The sequence below is a fragment of the Rattus norvegicus genome, chromosome 1, assembly GCF_021556685.1.
Source record: "Rattus norvegicus strain SHRSP/BbbUtx chromosome 1, alternate assembly SHRSP_T2T, whole genome shotgun sequence".
Lineage (NCBI taxonomy): Eukaryota > Metazoa > Chordata > Mammalia > Rodentia > Muridae > Rattus > Rattus norvegicus.
In genome coordinates this window covers 138,418,607-138,437,128 of record NC_141534.1, presented here as the reverse complement: position 1 = coordinate 138,437,128, position 18,522 = coordinate 138,418,607, and the positions used below count along the sequence as shown (strand labels likewise).

The 18,522-nt window shown below is 39.0% G+C and overlaps 1 protein-coding gene across 3 annotated transcripts in view; it reads left to right on the top strand.

Annotated features, from left to right (window-relative positions):
- The window catches only part of Mctp2 (multiple C2 and transmembrane domain containing 2), a 232,795-nt gene that overhangs the window by 140,134 nt on the left and 74,139 nt on the right, over positions 1-18,522 (top strand). For all 3 annotated transcript variants that reach the window (XM_087557430.1, XM_087557433.1, NM_001191625.2), the window contains 3 exon segments: positions 6,570-6,671; positions 7,930-8,004; positions 9,936-10,055. In XM_087557430.1, the coding sequence (XP_087413556.1) occupies positions 6,570-6,671; positions 7,930-8,004; positions 9,936-10,055 (297 nt within the window).

The following is an 18,522-nucleotide window of genomic DNA, read 5'->3' as shown; positions in this document are numbered from 1 at the left end:
TTATACATTTATCGTCTGGATATCTATTTTAAGGAAGAACCCTGGACTCACAGAGATGAAGTAATTATGTGCACTCATACAGACACAGAATATCAGAAAGGGGAACTGAGTCTAAGTTTGTCTGATTTCACAAAGTAGGCTCATTGGCTGTTTACAAGAGCACAAATGTATGAGACACCAGCTTATTTCTCTAATCTAAAATTCCCTGAGCTGGAAATTGCAGGGAAAAAGACAACCTTCTTCACTGGGAATGTAAATCTGGAAATGTGAATCACTAAAGGATTTCAGGAAACCAACCAGGTAAGGCTTCTTTAAACCTTAAAATTACCCACCCCCATGACTCAGCCATTCTATCAAGGGGATGACGTCAGACATGAATGAATGATAGAAGCAGTTATGCATCAATAACTCAACACAGCCTATAAGTGCTTAAGACTGGAGTGAATTTAAAGAACTATAACACAATTCATCGAAACTACTCAAACCAGGTTGTATCCTGTAACCCCAGATGCTCTGAGGGCTGAGGCGGGAGAATGGCAAATTCAAGCCCTCCATGGGCTACAGGATGAGCTTGAGGCCAAGGTAACCAACTTAGTAAGACCCTATTTCAAAATGTAAAGGAAAAAAAATTAGCTGGGAGATATAGCTCAATGTGAGCTGTCTGAGGCCCTGCTGTTACCAATGTATTCAAACACATATCTTTGTATCTATGTATATAATTTCTGTGCATATGAATTACATTAAAAAAGAGATATTAAACATATACCGCCTATTTAACAATTCCTATGTGACTGTTCATGTATTTCACCTCTACGATAATGTAGCTTTATCATTTACAATTTAAGAATTAAGAGACAAGAACAGAGGAGCTACATGCTGTAAACGATCCTATCCAAACTAACCTTGAAGTGAAGCTAAAATATGAACTCAGTTTATCTACCTCTAGGGTCTACCTCAGACATCGCCTATCCTATTTCCATTTTTTAATGAAAAGTTTTTATAAAAAACTATAAATAAAACTACAAGATACCAAAATTATCCAAACATATAAATATATTTGATAGTGTAAGTAAAAGGTCCAAGATAAAGCTCAGAATAGGTATTCCATTTAGAAAGGCACTGAGATGTATGGATTACACTTTTTATAAGAGACAGAAGTCATTATTTAACATTGTAAATTATAGATGTGTTTGTCCAAAAATATTGTTTTTTATGATTGTTATTTTTTTATAATCTCTCCCATAACACTTAGAATCATTTGGATAGCTTGTGTGGAAATATCTCATATTTTAGGAAGAGTGGCAATGAGAAGCCCTAAGCAAGTTCAGTTCTGGGTTTGCCTTCTGACCCCGGACTGGCTGCCTCGGAGGAGAGAAGTGAGGTGTGGTGTGAGGGCCAGGGAGGGGGTTCTGGGCTCCTTTAGCTCCCTGGTAGCTGTTCTCTCTGCTGGGCTAAGCATAGAGTCCTGAACATACTAATCCCTCATGCTATTTGTAACTCATGTCATTGAACCCACTCCTGATTCCAAGCTGCATGAAGAATGTGAAGTGCTCTCAGATAACATGTTAATTGTCCCCTCGCCAAGCCATGTGTCTCTCCTTGTCATATTGGGGAACCATTTCTCAGCTGTTGTGCCATACTGTAGTCACACATTTTTTAAAAAAATTTTTTTTTGTCACATGGATTGGAGAATAGTATTTGATACAGGAAGCTAGCCTACATTCAAATGTTCTGTCTTTTCTAGTTAGAAGGTCAAATAGTGATAGAATCAATACGATTTTTTTTACTGAGGGTTTTGATCTTAAAGGCATGTCTTTCTTCCTTAAGCTCTCCTTCATATTGACCCTGATTAACTTTGGTAATATGTTACATCAAAGAGTTTTATAGTGAATCACAATAAAGATAATTGTTGTCTGGGAAAAAATGCAACTGGGAAATTTTTTTCTTTGTCCTCCCAGCTGCAGTATATTCCATTCAGGTCATGGCTTTAAAAAATAATGCATAGAGAATTCCTTTGACTCAAAATTCTTAAATGTCAACCTTTTAAAAGTTTGTCATATTTACTGTGCTTAAAATAAGCAGAAGTAATAATTTTTATATAGAAAACGTTAGTTGAAGAATTATAGGAGTTATTAAAATACTTATTTTCTTAATATGATAATTTGTAAGTTAATTTGTTTACAGTTTCACACATATACATATATATGTATATTACACACACGCATATACACACACATGCACACACTCACATGCATGCATACACACACACACGCACACACTCACATGCATGCATACACACACACACGCACGCACACACACACACATGCACACACACCACACACACACACATGCACACACACACACACACGCACACACACACACACACATGCATGCATACACACACACATGCACACACTCACATGCATGCATACACACACACACACACACTCACATGCATGCATACACACACACATGCACACACTCACATGCATGCATACACACACACACGCACACACACACACACACATGCACACACTCACATGCATGCATACACACACACACGCACACACACACACACACACACACACACACAGATACTTCCAACACTTATTGCTCTTATCTCCCTGCAACCTTTTTAATCCTTCCTTCCTTCCTCTGCACAAATCTGTCTTTCACATTCATGTCTGCCCCTGTGACTGTAGCCCACCAAGATTAGCCAGTGCCATCTGTGTGATTGTCTTTGGAGCTGCTGCTTGGGGCCCTGTGGGCTCAGCAGAGGGTACACAACTAAAGGAAGTGACTTCCTCTCTCCCCAATCTGTGCAGAGCCACAGTTCAGAGGTGAAAGGAGGGGCCCCAAACGCCCTCTGTCCCTTCATGGGTAGTTATAGGCTGACTTTATAACATAAATTTTCATAGTAATTTTTTCTTTGGTCCCAAGTCTCGAATTATTACTTAGTAACAGACTTCCTGGTGCTTTTAAAATCTTTGGATAATTACCAAAGAGTTACCTTTTACCATGCTCCAGATGGATGATTTATATCTCACACAGAAGGGAAAATAATCTAAGGTATGTAGAAATGTTCATTTTGTTCTAATCATGAAAGGTACTGTTCTAACTTAAGGAGAAATTTATTCCTAATAATTGCAGAGGTATTATTTCTAAGTATAGACTGTATATTCCTAGTTAGATTATATATCTTTTATATTACCCTGTGAAGATGCCTTGAATTATGGTCTAATATTTTCTTTCTTACCTACGAAGTTGAGTATAAAGATTATATAATTAACCTGTTTCAAGCTTTTACCTTACAGAAGTTTAATATATTAGCTGTAAGTTTTTTATCTGAGAATCTTAGTTTGATGGAAATGTTAGTCTTAGCAGACATAAGTGCAGAAGACGCTCAAAATCAACATGGGGACCTATTTCCTTTTGTTGTGAATAAAAATGATTGTTTCTTCTGGATGAGCTGCCAGTGGTTTCCAAACCTTAGCTTAGGCTTCAGCTATCTTAATACTAGAGGTAAGAATTCACATAGATTCTCATCTCTGAATGGTCTTTTGGCTGTATTTTAATTTTCCAACGGTATGAAATTATTAAATTTTAGTATTAAAAATAACCTTCAGAATTCTCACTATAAATCCTGGGTATGACCTGAATATGAAATGGGCCATGTTTAGCATTCATAGAATGCTATCATGTGGGAGTTGGGCAGATGCCCTTAGCATGTCAGACCAACTCTTCATCCTGTATTCAAGTGTTGACAGTACCGTTACACAATAAAACTGGTAAATATTTTCCAGAACATTCTCTTCTATTTTAGTCTCAATATTTGCAGTGATGGCACGTGTATAAAAGCATCATGGTTGGTTTTCATTTTGAATATTATATAGCCATAAAGAGTGGCATATGTAAAATAATGTCATGAAATTACACTGATAGCTACAAAATAAGCTTATAGACTTTATGTAGTTTTGACATTTTTTATTGTCCTTAATCTTTTTTTCTAGTCCAGTCATTATCCCTCTCCAGATCCACCCTCTGACAGTTCCTCATCCAATTCCTTGTCCCCCAGTCTCCAAGAGGATGTCCTCCCAACCCTACCCCACCCTACCTCACCCTGCCAGGCCTCCCCACACCCTGGAACCTCAAGTCTCTCAAGGGTTAGTTGCGTCTTCCCTCACTGAGGTCAGACCAGGCAGTCCTCTGCTGTATACGCGTCAGGGACTCCAACCAGCTAGTGTATGCTGCTTGGTTGGTGACTCAGTGTCTGCAAGATCTTGGGGAGCCAGGTTGAGATTGCTGGTCTTCCTATGGGGTCACCCTCCTGCAAAACTTCTTCCATCCTTTCCCTAATTCAACCACAGGGGTCCCCAACTTCAGTCCATTGGTTGGGTGAAAGTATCCACCCCTGCCTTGGTCAGCTGCTTTTCGGGCCTCAAAATTTAGGTACTTTTTTAAGTCTACTTTTATGAATATAAAGCTTCAGCTTAAAAACAGTGAGTTAGATGTTTGCTAAATTCCTATTTAATTCCTGATCCCGGGAAGGGATTGTGATATTTATATATGTCCAAAAGGAAAAAAGCTTTTAGTTTTTTAATTTTCAAATATTTAATATTTGTGTATTCTAACTTAATTTTCTATTAAAGTAGCAAATGTTACATTGTATCTCTGTTTTTGATGATCTCTTTAATGTTCCTACTTGGATTCTGAATTTTGCTGACACAATGGTAGGGACATTGAGTAACAGGAAATGGTCATTTACCAAATTTAAAAAAAAAAAACTCCTACGAAATATGGACACTTCGTGTTCTTTTATTGACCTTCCCTCGCCCTTAAGAAATCATGGAAATTTTAAGATAACGTTACAAGAACTAAGGACAGAAACAAATCGAAGTTGGAAGCACTTCAGCTTGGCAAATTGACTTGCTGTTTTTGTATTTATGTCTTTCAACTTTAACACCCACAATTTATTAAGTGAGACTCTATGCCAGAGCGGAAGCCGAGGATCCTGTTTGGACACCGTTGAGGAAGGAAGCCGGGACTTTATGGGGCACCCCCTTCCTCTCAGCCACTGACCAGGAAAGCCATCTTTCCGTATGAAAGCTATTCAATCTGAGAGGTGGGGTGCTTTGGGAAGGAAGATGACCTCTCCCTTGTAAAGTGGAATTGCTGTTTCCCCACTGTGACTTACTCAACGCATTTCCACCAGTGTTTATAAGAACACTTGTGTGGAGGATTGTGGTGACAGCAATAGTCATTTAAAATATGGCTCAGATTCCTGGCCTTCCACTTTCCCAGGTTATTTGAATTATTAAGCATTACAGTCACAAATACAATGTTTGATAAGCTCAGGTGGTGCTGAGGCTCTTTTAGAGTATGTTTCCTATGCCACACGTTTCACCAGCATACCCACCGCTATGGCTCTGTACAAAAAGCATGGCTGCCCTCTATCTGAAGACAGAACAAGGAGTTCTTTGCTTAGCATGCTTTCAAGGGAGCCAACAGATTCCTGAACTGCCATGGGAAGGGTTTGCTTAGATATCAAACATTCTGAGAATGGCAGGCAGCAAGCATAGTGCACGGAAGTGTTATGACGTGCAGGACGGAAGTCAGAGGGACTTGGTGCTGTCAAAGTTGGGTAGGCATGTTGTGTTTCTTGAATGATTTGGGACCTTGACCTTAACTTCAGCTAAGCTTTGATTTAATTAATTTGCATTGTTTTGGGGCCAGAGAACCACCAATAGCTTCATAATAGAAATTAGTTCCTTTTGTCATTTCCTCATGATTCTTCAGCCTTCTTTGGCAATGATTTTATAATTAAAGTAAGACAGTAAAGAAAAGAGAGTTCTCTGTTTTCTTCCCATGTGTATGTTGCATTTGCCAGCACCAGAACATCACCAACAGTAGTATGTTATGAATAAGTAAACTCGGGTCCTCATTTGGATTTTACCTGGATTTTATTTATTTATTCTTCATTAATCTATTTTTTCTGCTTCCAGGAACTAGTACATGGTACTACATACATTTAACTATTCTAGAGCCCCAGTCTTTTCTGATTCATTTCAGTTTTCCACTCTGTCATTATTTTCCCCATGACTTGACAACTTTTAGGATTATTGGCCAGAAATTTTGGAAAGTTCCTCATATTTGAGTATGTGGAAAAGTATAGTCTCCACAATCAGGGGTGGTTTCCTGTTATGATGTCATAATCTGTACCAATAGGTTTCTGTCAACATACCACTTTTTGCTGGTGATTGTTACTTTACCTTCCTCTTAATTATCATGTCTCTTTAAATTAAAAGTTGATCAATCTTGCAGTCAGTACCTGCCTGATATTTACTTCATGTGTAATCATATGATGGTTAAAAAATGAGACCAGTGTAAAAAACTGTAAATAAATTACCAAATCGTGTTGGTAGCTACACAATGAATTGTAAAATACATATTTGCAGAGGCAAAAAAAAAAATGAATACCTTTACAACTTTGTCAAAGTTAGTTTGGGTTTTGCCACTTAAGACACACAGATTACAGCACTAATATTTACTTTGCCTTTTATTCCTAACAGATTAGAGATGGACAACCTAATTGCTACGTGTTAAAGAATAAAGATTTAGAGCAAGCATTCAAGGGGCTCATTTACTTAGAGTTGGACCTCATCTATAATCCGGTAAGCGCCCTCAGGATGTGCCTCCCAGCTTTTCAGTCCCTGAGACACTTGGTGCTTGGCCTGTGCAGACTCAGGTACTGTTAACGATTTCAGAGCTGAACCTAGAGAAAAGGTGCGGTTGTGTTTGAACCTCTGTCACAAACTCCATGCTGAAGGGTTCAGGTTTCAAACAGTTGAGCCAGCAGAATTGATGAGACTTAAATTCTCAGTAGTCTAAATGTCAAGGGAATAATTAAAAATAAAGAAAAAGTAGTCTTGACATATCTATAGGAACATTATATACTTTGTGTATCTATATGTCATCTACAGACTGCATAGAGAGATGATACATTATACAAAAATAGATTCCGCTCTAGAAACATAAAGTTTATCACATATAATCCACAGAGATTATATAGTGTATTTGTTTACTCTATGCTGTGCAAGCTGTGCAACCTCTAAAACAATGTCTAGCATAGCTTTCTCTCTCTGTCTCTGTATTCTTAAATTGTCAGCTATGCTGAAATTGGGTTAGCCATCAGTATGAGTGTGTTCTTCCCAGTTTCTTTCTGTTCTGCTCAAGTGGGCCATCTGTACAGTTTGCAGGAGAGGTGACCTCTGCCAATCTACTGCTTTTCTCTGGGACGCACTTGCTTATAGATTATATGGAGATTACGCTATTCAGCCAAGACAGGAGCGAGGTCTTGGGTGGACAATGTGTTTGTTCACAGACACACTGGAAGTCGATTTGGGTTTCATTTTTTAAAGGTTTCCCTTACCCCGCTGGTTTGAACAAGTCAGTATATTCCCTGGGGTCTTAGTTTTCCCCTTCTAAACGAGCTACCAGGGCCCATTTGCTTGCTTTCTCAGGTCACTGGAGGTAATGGAATTGTCTGTGAAATGCTGTTTTTATGGACTGAGAACTGCACTTCCTCTTTGAGGTACAATTGCCGAAAGTTTAACTCGAAACTGAGAGGAGAAATTTTTCATCATTTAGATTAGCATGAAAATGTAGGAAGCTCAATGTTGGTCCTGGTTTGAAATACTTCTGTAGATTTAGCCAAGTGGTGACAAGGCCATCCATGGTCCAGCCTGGCTTACCAGGGACAGCATGGCATTGAGACTCAGAAAAATGCCCAAGAATGACTGGGCCCAGCACTTTCTGGCCCATGACCATGACTGGTGGGTTTTAAGGTCTCATTTTCTGTGTTCTCTCAGCTACTCAGAGAGAGAAGGAAGCCTGTGAGTGCTGCCCTTGTAACAACCATGTGTTTTCCAGGTCAAAGCAAGTATCAGGACCTTCAGTCCAAGAGAAAAACGGTTTGTGGAAGACAGCCGCAAGCTGTCCAAAAAGGTAGGTGGCAGCCACCAACTGGACTTTGGGTACCTCCAGCAGCCATTGTCTAAGTACTTCTCAGTCATGACTGGCTTCTTCTTCATTCGTCATTTCCTCTCCCACTCCTTTCTCATCTGGACTGTTGATCCTTTCTCTTCTTTCTCTTGTCTTCTCCCTCAAAATGAGCCAGGTCAAGGAGGAGTGGTTTAAACCACACTCTTTGGGAGGAAAGAGGGAGTGTGAGAGCTCTGTAGTGTGCAGAGCAGTTCTTTAAAAGAGACAGCCTCAATTTCTTTGTTCCTTTCACTGGTGGCACTTTTTTTTTTACTCCCCTTCACAGCTGAGGGCAAATGCTCTCTGCTTGTTCACTGGATGAAGGAATTTCCCAGGAGTCTGAGGAAGCTTCTAGCCTCAGGGTGGAGTTTACTCCCCGAGTTTAACTTTAGGGTGTATTTGAATTTTACACCATATGAAATTAGTTCTCTCTCTTTCTGCTCATTGTCTGGAATTTTTCTCTTAAGTTTAACAAAAAAGTAAAGATGCAGGACTAGGGGGAGGATCTTCATATTAGAACTGAGGAAAAAAAAAAAAAACCCAACAACAATAAACCAAAAAGCTGATGATCTCCGCATTTCTTTCTTCTAAGCCCCTCCCTGTCCTCTCTAGATACAGGCCAGGATTTCAGCCAGTACCCATTGTTCCTCAGTTGTGTAACAAAGAACAAAGTGTCCCCCCTTTAAAAGTGTTTATTACTTCCACAGCTTCCTCTGGGGTGAGCATCTGTGCATGACAGAAAGCAGTTAGATATACAGCCATCTTCTCTTCCTTTTGTTTCCCATGAACTTTAGGGCACCTTGCTGGGGAAGGGATTTAGCAATCTTTTGGAAGAAAATATCCAAATGTTTTAATTTTGGTACCATACACATTTGAGTGCAATAGTTACTGGGTGTAATCTGAGTCTATGGCTTCATTTTTATTATTATTGTTGTTGTTGTCTTTTGCTCTGTTTACTTGAAAGTTAAAACCTAAGTGGAGGTAGTCAGGGTGACAGCTTTGCAAGCAAATCAAAATACTGTGCCTCCCACTGGGAGAAAAGACATTTCCTTTGCAAAACAATGTAACCGCTGGGGTGGCTTTGGCACTGAGAATAGAGGGGAGACCTGGGGCTAAATTCCCTGGGTGTGTCAGGACCCTCCTCCAGTGCTGCACAACACTGGGTCACCTTGGGTTACAGAGTTGAATTTTTTACTTATGCAAGAAATATTTAAAACCACCTATTGTTAGACAGCTAGGCAGTTCTCTGAAGACATGAATTCTCAGAACCACCTGTAAGATTAAAGACAATGCCAATCCTACTTTGGGAGAAAGGTTGAAAACTGTGTGTTGAAGAAGGTAGAGCTGGGAAGTGAGGTCCGGATTCCATTTCTACACCTTTTGCACTAACAAAGCAATAGTCCGAGGTCTGTCCTATTGGTGTCCTATCCATTTGCATCCATACTAAATAACTCCACACACAATCCGATTCTGTCTTGGTTTACTCTTTCTTACTCTGTCTCTATACCTCTCTCCTTCATCTTCTCCCTCCCCTCTTCCCTCTTCCTCTCCCTCCCCCCTTGCCATAGCATATGCCCACACATACATGAATGTGCTCTCCCTTGCATGTGCATGCACACAGCATTTACATGTACCAAACACCAGGTTGCTGCAGCTCTTGTCCGACAGCTCAGTTCTGTACCGAATATTATTAAAGCAAGTGTTTTTCCCCCCTTTACAAAAAGAGCCATAACACAGATTGGATGTGCTTGTCGCCTATGGATGACAATAGGACTTTATATTTTTTTTAATTGGTACTGTACATGATACAGTTTAAATAGCTACGGCAGCTGATCTAAGGGACTATGCAGCGCATGTAAATCTAACTGTCTGTTTTCCATCTTTTAAAAAACCAGATATTATCGAGAGATGTAGACCGTGTAAAAAGACTCACTATGGCCATATGGAACACAATACAGTTCTTCAAAAGCTGCTTCCAATGGGAGTCTACATTAAGGAGTACAGTAGCATTTGTGGTAAGGTGGTTTTTTGTTTTTTGTTTTTTTTTAATGCTAATATTATTTTCTGTTTATTTGTATGCATTCATCTCTCTAAAATATAACCTATGAGATTAGCCCTTCTAAAACTGTACCTGAGTAAAAGTTACCCATAAAAATCCTTTTAAATTATTTAAAAACTATCCATATATCATTTCTTTACCTGGTCAGTAACATTTTTTAAAATGGCAGCTGGAAAGAATATGATAAAATTACAACTAAATGGTTCTGTTTTAGTTTTTTAGTAAATCATTTAAAAATTCAATATTGAAAAATGTATATACAGATCAAGCTTTAGATGCAATAGATCATGGCAAATTAAAATGGGACTCGTCGCCGTAATTGGGAAACACTCATATACACAAGACACATGAATTTTCTCAAAACATTGTATCATTCTCATGATCATAACATGATAGTGTCAAAGGGCTGCACGAGACGGTAACAGCTCCTGAGTCTGTCGCGGAGAGTCCATGAGTCTTTGTAGAACATCCTCATTGGCACCATAACATTGCTCGGTAACTCTGTCACATTCTCTCTCTTTGTAAAGGACTAGACCTTAAAAGATTGGTCCTTAAGGAGATCGATAATGTCAGCTATGGGGGAAAGATTAAGATTCCCAGTTCTTTTTATGTATTTTGTACCTGGTATTAATGGTGAACGTCTATACAGTTTCTATACAGTTACATAAGAGATCACATAGTAGTTCTAACTACTATGATTCATGGCAAGACAGAATTCTCCTGTCTCATGTTGACAGTGCATCCTCAATATTTTCTTTTGTCTTGTACTGCATGTCAACCTTAATTTGTGTGATGTGTATATTATATAAACATATATGTGAAATAAAACTGGGAGAGAAATAAAATATAAACACAACTGTCTCATATATGTAATATCTTGCATTCATATATAAATACATGTTTATATTTATTTATGAATACAAGATTTTAGTTCTTTATTGTGACCTCAAAGTTTTCCCATTCTTGATAGAACCAATATGTCACCACCATGAGAGACTTTTCTTTGACAGTGGGTACCATTTTGATTGGATTATTTTCATTTTGCATCACTTCAGGACATCTATCTCTTTGTCATTGTCCTGGCATTTATTTAGCCATGTCCCTGTATTACACCCTACTCAGATGGCGGGTTCATATATTAGGTTCCTCTTCCACCTCCCCAGATCCACTTCCTACCCAGATTCCCTTTCAAAACTTTCCATGAACTGTTGTGTACAATTCTGGCCCTCAGAGGAAAGTGAACACAGTTGGTGTCTGCTTCCAGCCGGCGCTTTGGCCAGCCACGTGTGGAGTCGAGGATTTCCCCCCTTTTTTTCAATTGAGTCCTGGCTCTGAGACTTTAGAAAAACAGATCTGTTGCCCTGGATTCAGTAAAGGGATGACAGAAATGATTAATGGGCTGCCGGTCTGATCTGAAGAAAGATTAAAACAAATGAAGGGAAACAGGTTGTCCGGTAAAGAGTACTTCTGGACAGGAAGGGAGCCTTGACAGGGTGCTTCTCCTCCACTGCCTCTGCCTTGGATGAGTCCTCTCTGCTGGGCAGTGCCTCAGAGAAGAGCCTTCACTAGGTTCTTAGAAACTGTGACAATTTTCCTTGCTAGCAAGGGCCCCTGGTCAGATGAACAGCAGTACCGTCTTCTGATTTATTATAGCCTAATGTACAAGCATACCTGGTCTTATGAGACTGTGAGAAACTCAAGCATTTGCATGAAGGGCATATCTACTTCAATCCAACACTGAAAAAGATTGGATTTAGTCACAAACACTGTAGAGAAAACTTGTTGTACCTATGTACTCAAACATCACAGATTCAACCAACCACAAGTAAATGTTCTTAAAAATTGCCTTTGCACTAAACAAGTACAGACATTTCTCTTATCTTTACTTCTTATATAAAACAGTATCACAGGTTTCCACATTTTATTTTCATTTTATTTTATATTATAAGCAATTTAGAAATATTTTAGAAGATCTGTATATGTTGCTGTCCAGATGATGGCAGTGGATATAAAGTTCTTGAGTATCTGTGGGGGCTCAGTATCTATGGGGGTATCATATATGTAATGAGGGGTTACTGTATACACAAAGTGTATCACTTGTCTTGAATGTACTGCACTGAAATGCATTTAGACACATTTTGCTTTTAATTTGAAACTCCAAGTGCAAAAGTTTATATCATTTATATAGTGCCTAGCCATGGTGGGTCTCAGAGACACCAAGACACTGCAAGGAAGATAGTTTCTGCTCCAAAGCTGATGAAATATGATTTTATGAAACCCTTTATGGTACTATATAGTTTCATTAGAATTATTCCTGTAGTGTTTCGGCTCTTTAAAACACAGGACCATATTGTAATGTACTTAGAGAAGAGAACAATGGGTGCGCACGCGTGTGCACGCACACACACACTCACTCACACACATGGTAGTGTGAGTGTGCATGTACTCATTCACCCCTCTTCTGTTTTTCTTGTTTAAATTACACTATGAGGAATTCAGCTCTTTTCGAGGGGGAATGTTTTGTTTACAGAGTAGTCTACGCGCTTGTTGGTTACCCATAGAATACTATTGGAACTACACACACAGGGACTCCCACTGGGTATACCCCCCGGCCCCAGTGTGTGGAACTCTGTCATAGATTATCTATCGGCAGAAAGTTTGCTCCTCAACTAAGTAGAGCCAGAATGATACACTGTGGATGAGCGAGGGAAGCTCAGCAGCATCCTTTCGGTCAGGCTTCCTCACAAGGACAGAACGGCTTTGTGGGTGTCTGGAGCACCGGTTTAATCTGAGAACTGATTCTGCAACTGATTCTGCTTGAAAAGCCTACTGGAAACAAGGATAAAAGATAGTTTTGGGCTCCTAGAGGGATGAAAAGAGCAATGTTGGCCAGCTTATCCCTGATAGGACTTCCTCTGTGCCGGCAAGCAGAAGAAGTAATGCCAGCACACTACCTGTTAAGGGGAGAAAGAAAAATACTTTTATCCTCTGCTCAGGAAATGGTCATATTCTCTCCTGTTCTTTGAGATGAGACAAAGCCTGTATGTTGTAGAATTATGTTTAGTATAGGCTGGCTATTAATGTTAAAACCTCGGGGAAGCAAGTCATACATTTTCCTGGGATTCCTGTGAGTAGTCTGCATAACTCATCCCCTGTCAGAAGCTTCAGTTTACGATTAAACCAGTTTTTAAAGATCTAATTGCAGGGAGTCTGGTTAGAGGTAAATAGGCAGACATGGAAAAATTACCAAGATAGATTATGTAAGCATAAGGCTGGTGTACTGTAGGGCTTATCCTTTGATTCTGGGTGGGAGGCTGCATCCCCGATGCGAAGGGATGAGTGCCAGGCTGAGTAATTTCCTGGTACCTGCTACGTTAAAATTGCTGTGTATTGTTGAACTTGTTTTTGTGAAAATTTAAATCAAAGAAGTGGCCTTCAGTTTGAGAGAGGTGGGATATGAAGAAGAGTTGGAAGGAAGGGATATGAGGAAGAAGGGTTTCAGAGAAGAAACGGGATGGGGAAAGGGAAGTGACGTCACTGTATTTTAATTTAAAGTATATTTGGCACAGAATTTTCATTAAAATACAATATCAAGAACAAACAAAATGCAATAAAATATATTTTGTAAATGTTAAGTTTTCATTTTATGGAGAATGGTCAAAACAGTCCACATCATGTTTCTTGCCTCGGTGTGTTTTGTTAGGCGGAATATTTCAAAGAAAGCTCTCATTCTGCCTTTAGAGACTTTTTTTCCTCTTTATTCAAGTTTGCTAAATGTTTTGGTTCATTGTTCTCTCCAAGCCTTAAATTTATTATTCATGCTACATTAACTATACAGTTTCCCTCTTGAGCAAGTCGTATTCTTGACTTTCTCAGTCAGAAGCCATTATAAGGTACTAAGTTATTGACAGAGAACAAATGGACCAGACGTATGAAATAGGACTAAGTACATCTGTCCACATGCTGCTCTCTGAATAGATTTATAAATATGACATTTATCTATGTGTGCATGGTTTTATCTACACCAATCTTGGACTCTGGGGATACTAAGAGCCCCGGTTACTGCTTTCCTCATTGGGTGTAGTAAGGCCCAGCATTGTTCAAATGTTAGCTCAGTGAGTACTTATAAAAACCTGCAGATGCAGATGCAAAGCTGTGCCCTCTCTTTCACAAGGAAAAAACGTGAGCCTATGAAGTAGAATGTTGACATGTGTGTGCTTTGAGGAGGTGAAAACGGGGTTGAAACTCAGCTCAGCTGGGTTTAGAAGGGACCTGCTTCATCCCAAGGCTCAATGCAGCTTACCACTGGTGCTCATGATTGAACGCCACTGTGATTTATACTCTTACTCTAGGAGCAAGCTTACTGATTATTTCAGAAACCCATTGACATTGTATGCATGGTGGAGACACTTCTTCCAAGGTGCTGAGAAAGATACTTACCTGCGTGGGTTGGTTCTCTATCAGCCATTTTGTGCAGACTGATGAGGCTAAAATTAAATAAGATAAAATGTGCATGAGATAAAATTAAATAATATAAAAAATACCATTGGGAAACAGTTCCAACCTTAGGGATTATGTGACCTGTTTCGACTTGGGAACCCATGTTCATGATATAAAGGACTAGTTCTATATTAATCCCTAGTCGGAATGTTATTTCTCCTACACTGGGAGGATAATCTTAGATGATTCATAAGTATTTTCAGAGATACCATGATCTGATCATGGGTAAAACTAATGGACCATGAAGGAAACTTGTACCTTTCAAGTTTTCTTTAAAGTTTCAAGACATTTAGGAAGGGTGTAGAATAAGTGATGCCCACCTTCAGATTATATCTTTATACAACCAGAAACTAAGCAGGCGTTTCTGGTGATGACTCCCACCCATAATGTCTCTGGTGGCACGTCATTTGATAATGGATTAACTCAAAAAAACTAGTTCTTGCATTGTGATATTATGTAGAATACTGTAGAATCAATTTTACATATGGGATTTTGCTTTTTTGCTGTATAGATTTATACATTATCTCAGGACTGTTAAAAATGTTGAGTTTTGTTATCACATAAATACATTTTTCATGTGATGAAATAGTATTTTCTAAGAGATAGTCTAGTCACAGGGCTACTTTAAGTAACAAAGATCTCATGGTGCTTTTAAAAGTAGGGTTGCCTTTCTGGCATTTTGTCTTTCCAACAATCTTACAGAAAGACACCTACTGTATTGAGAGAGCCTAGCATGCCTGGGCATTGATGGATTCCTAGTTTTATTAAATTTTTTCTTTAGACATTTGCTGTTAAAAAGCAATCTAAATCTACCATATATCAATGGACATCTTCATAAAGCTATGACTTCAACATCTGTGACTTTTTCTTCCAAACTTTTGAGTATAAGAAAATGAAGAATTTTTCTTATGTTGACAGGGCTTGTAATATGATATATAATTTAAGTGATCAATCAAGACCTCAAATAAGGTTCAACATACAACTCTCCATTTCTTAGTCCTAGGCAGTATTTAACATTTATAGAATCCTTTGCAATTTGAGGTCCTAGCATATTAGGAAATATAAACTAATTTTACTTGGAACTTAAATGCGATAGTAATAATGGAGCTAGCCATTCCAACATAAAATAGTGTAACATACACTCACATGCACGCACATGCGTGCGTGCACACACACACAGAACAGAGCAGTGGGCTCTTAGCAAGTGAATAGTTTATTTTGTTGAGCAGTTGAGGGGATGACTACTAGTTGTTTTCCTTACTACCATAATGAAACATCCCAACAGAAACAATGTAAAGGGAAAGAGGTTTACCTTGGCTCGGAGTGGAAGGGTACTCCTGTCCATCATACTGAGGAATTCATGGTGCCAAGAGCTTAAAGAGGCAGCTGATCACATGACCTCTGCATCTGGCTGACAGGAACCAGAGAGGGATGGATGCTGGCATTCAGCTCACTGCTTCCGTTTTGTTCAGACAAAGATGACATATAGCCCATGGAATGGTGCTGTCCATAGTCATGGCGGTGGGTCTTCTCAGTGAGCTCACTTTGCAATCCCCCCCCCCCACACACTTCCACCAGAAATGCCCACAGATTCGTCTCCATGGCTGTTTAGAGCCTGTTAAGTTAGCAATCATTATGAACTATCGCAGTGACCATGATTCTTCTGGGCAATGAGATATATTGTGATTTGGATAGTAGGTACAGTTCCAACATTGCTTTTGACATTGGGCTCCTTACATGGTGCCATTCAGATGGCTTTTTGACAATTTGGATATGAGTTTACAGTATCTGAAACATTTAGCTCTTTTTCTAAGCAAATCACTAGCTTACTTGTAACCAGCTTTACTCTTTGGGTGGCAGTCTCCGTACCTACTGGAAGCCATGACTATGCCCTTTGACTTTAAAGATGAATAATATTATTATAAGTGGAAATAAAAATAAATGGAAGGCTTTAAGGAATTTTAAATGTATAAACACATATAACATGTATCTGTATGATATGAAGTTCATAATTTTTTGTATATCATTTGTTTTAATACTTATACAATGACTTCTCACATCTTTAGCATGCAAAACTACCTAGCATGCTTCCAAAAACATTTTAAAGATTTTTTTCTCTAACAATTTTCAAAAGAAGAACAATTCATCATTGCACATCGTGATTATAATTTTTACAACATAATTGCACCTTCTATTGACAACTTCTCAGGCATTAACTAATTATGCCATTTAATAAAATTATAGTAATTGCATTTAAAAGATTATCCATGGAAGATGTAAAAGGACACTATTAGCTATTTTAGCATATTTTCATGTTTATGTTTTCAAACTTATAATTGAATTGTGCTACCAGACAGAACCACAGAACAAGTGATCTGAACTCACTTGGTAATTTAGAGCATGCTAATTTTGACTCACAAGCACCAGGTCTTTATTATTCTAACCCTAGAGCGGTACACACTACCGTGTCACACAGCCATGTAGTTAGCAAGAGAATAATTAACTGTGTCCGTGACATTTTTGCACTAGTCTCCACACTAGACCTCTGCCATTACTGTTACCTGCTCTGATTGTTCTCCTGGGGTGAACTTTGAACAGCCATTTCTCTTTGAAGTTGAAAACAGCATCAGATATCTCTCTCTCTCTCTCTCTCTCTCTCTCTCTCTCTCTCTCTCTCTCTCTCTGTGTGTGTGTGTGTGTGTGTGTGTGCGTGTGTGTGCAAGGACAAGGTATGTGTGTGTATATGTGTGTGTATGAACATGTGTAAGTGACACACACACATACACACACACACACACACACACACACACACACACACACACCATCCTCTAAGCTTTCTATTAGAAGCCTTGCATCTCACAGATGCCACTGAGCTCAAACTACTTAAGTCTAGGCTTCAGGAGTATGGTCTTGTGAGCCTGAATGTGGTTCTTGTGTTAGAACCGTAAACCTTAGGGAAAGAGCCACGTGACTCTTCTGTGTAGCTAATGATTAGCTGCCTTCTTGACCATCACCATCCTCCTTTGCCGTTACACCACCTTCCCTTCCCACTATTGCTGAGGGTCTAGTGAGTTTACTGTAGTTACATATGGAAAGGCAGAAATGCACTTCTTGTAATACTCCATAGCCATTGGTCCAATAAAATTCCTTCCCCTATTTTCTTTATCTTCCCATGTCTCTTATTCCTTACCTTTCCATATACTCTTCCTTTTCTGCCTTCCTGCTTCTCCCTCACACCCCTCCTCTCTCCTTTGTTTCTTATTTTCTATTCCTATTGATGCGATAAAATGCCCCTTGACAGATGCAGCAGATGGAAAAAAGGGTTCCTAGTGACTCATAGTTGAAGGTTATAGGCCAATCTAGCACAGACGTCAAGACAGCAGGAGCTTAAAGCAATTGGTCACTTCATATCCCCAATCAAAAAACAGTCAGCAGTGAAGTCCTGTGCCCAGTTCTTCCTCATTTTTATATAGACCAGTATCCCACCAAGAGAATGTGCTACCCACAGTGGGTGGTTCTTCCCACTTCAATTACTACAATCAAAAAAATCCTCCCAAGGCATACTCAAGACCCAACTCCCAGGTGACTTTAGATTCATGTTGATAAGCCTAGAACACCACTTTGCCACACTGCCTGTATTCTTTTGCCTTCCTTCTTTCTTATATTTGAAATCAAAAGATCCTGTTTTGACTATGAAATATTTAATGAAAAAGAATCTTTGAGACCCAATTTGGCTAAGAAGAATAGAGATAAATGAGCTAAGTCATGAGTAGTAGTAGAAGTTATTGCAAATACTAATGGGTATTGATGTTGTTCTTGCAAAAAGCCTCATTTGCAGTATTACATTGTATAGTGTATGTTTTGAAGTAACAAATCCCAAGGTCCATAGTGGTCAGTTATTTCTCCACTGGTGAAATGAGCCA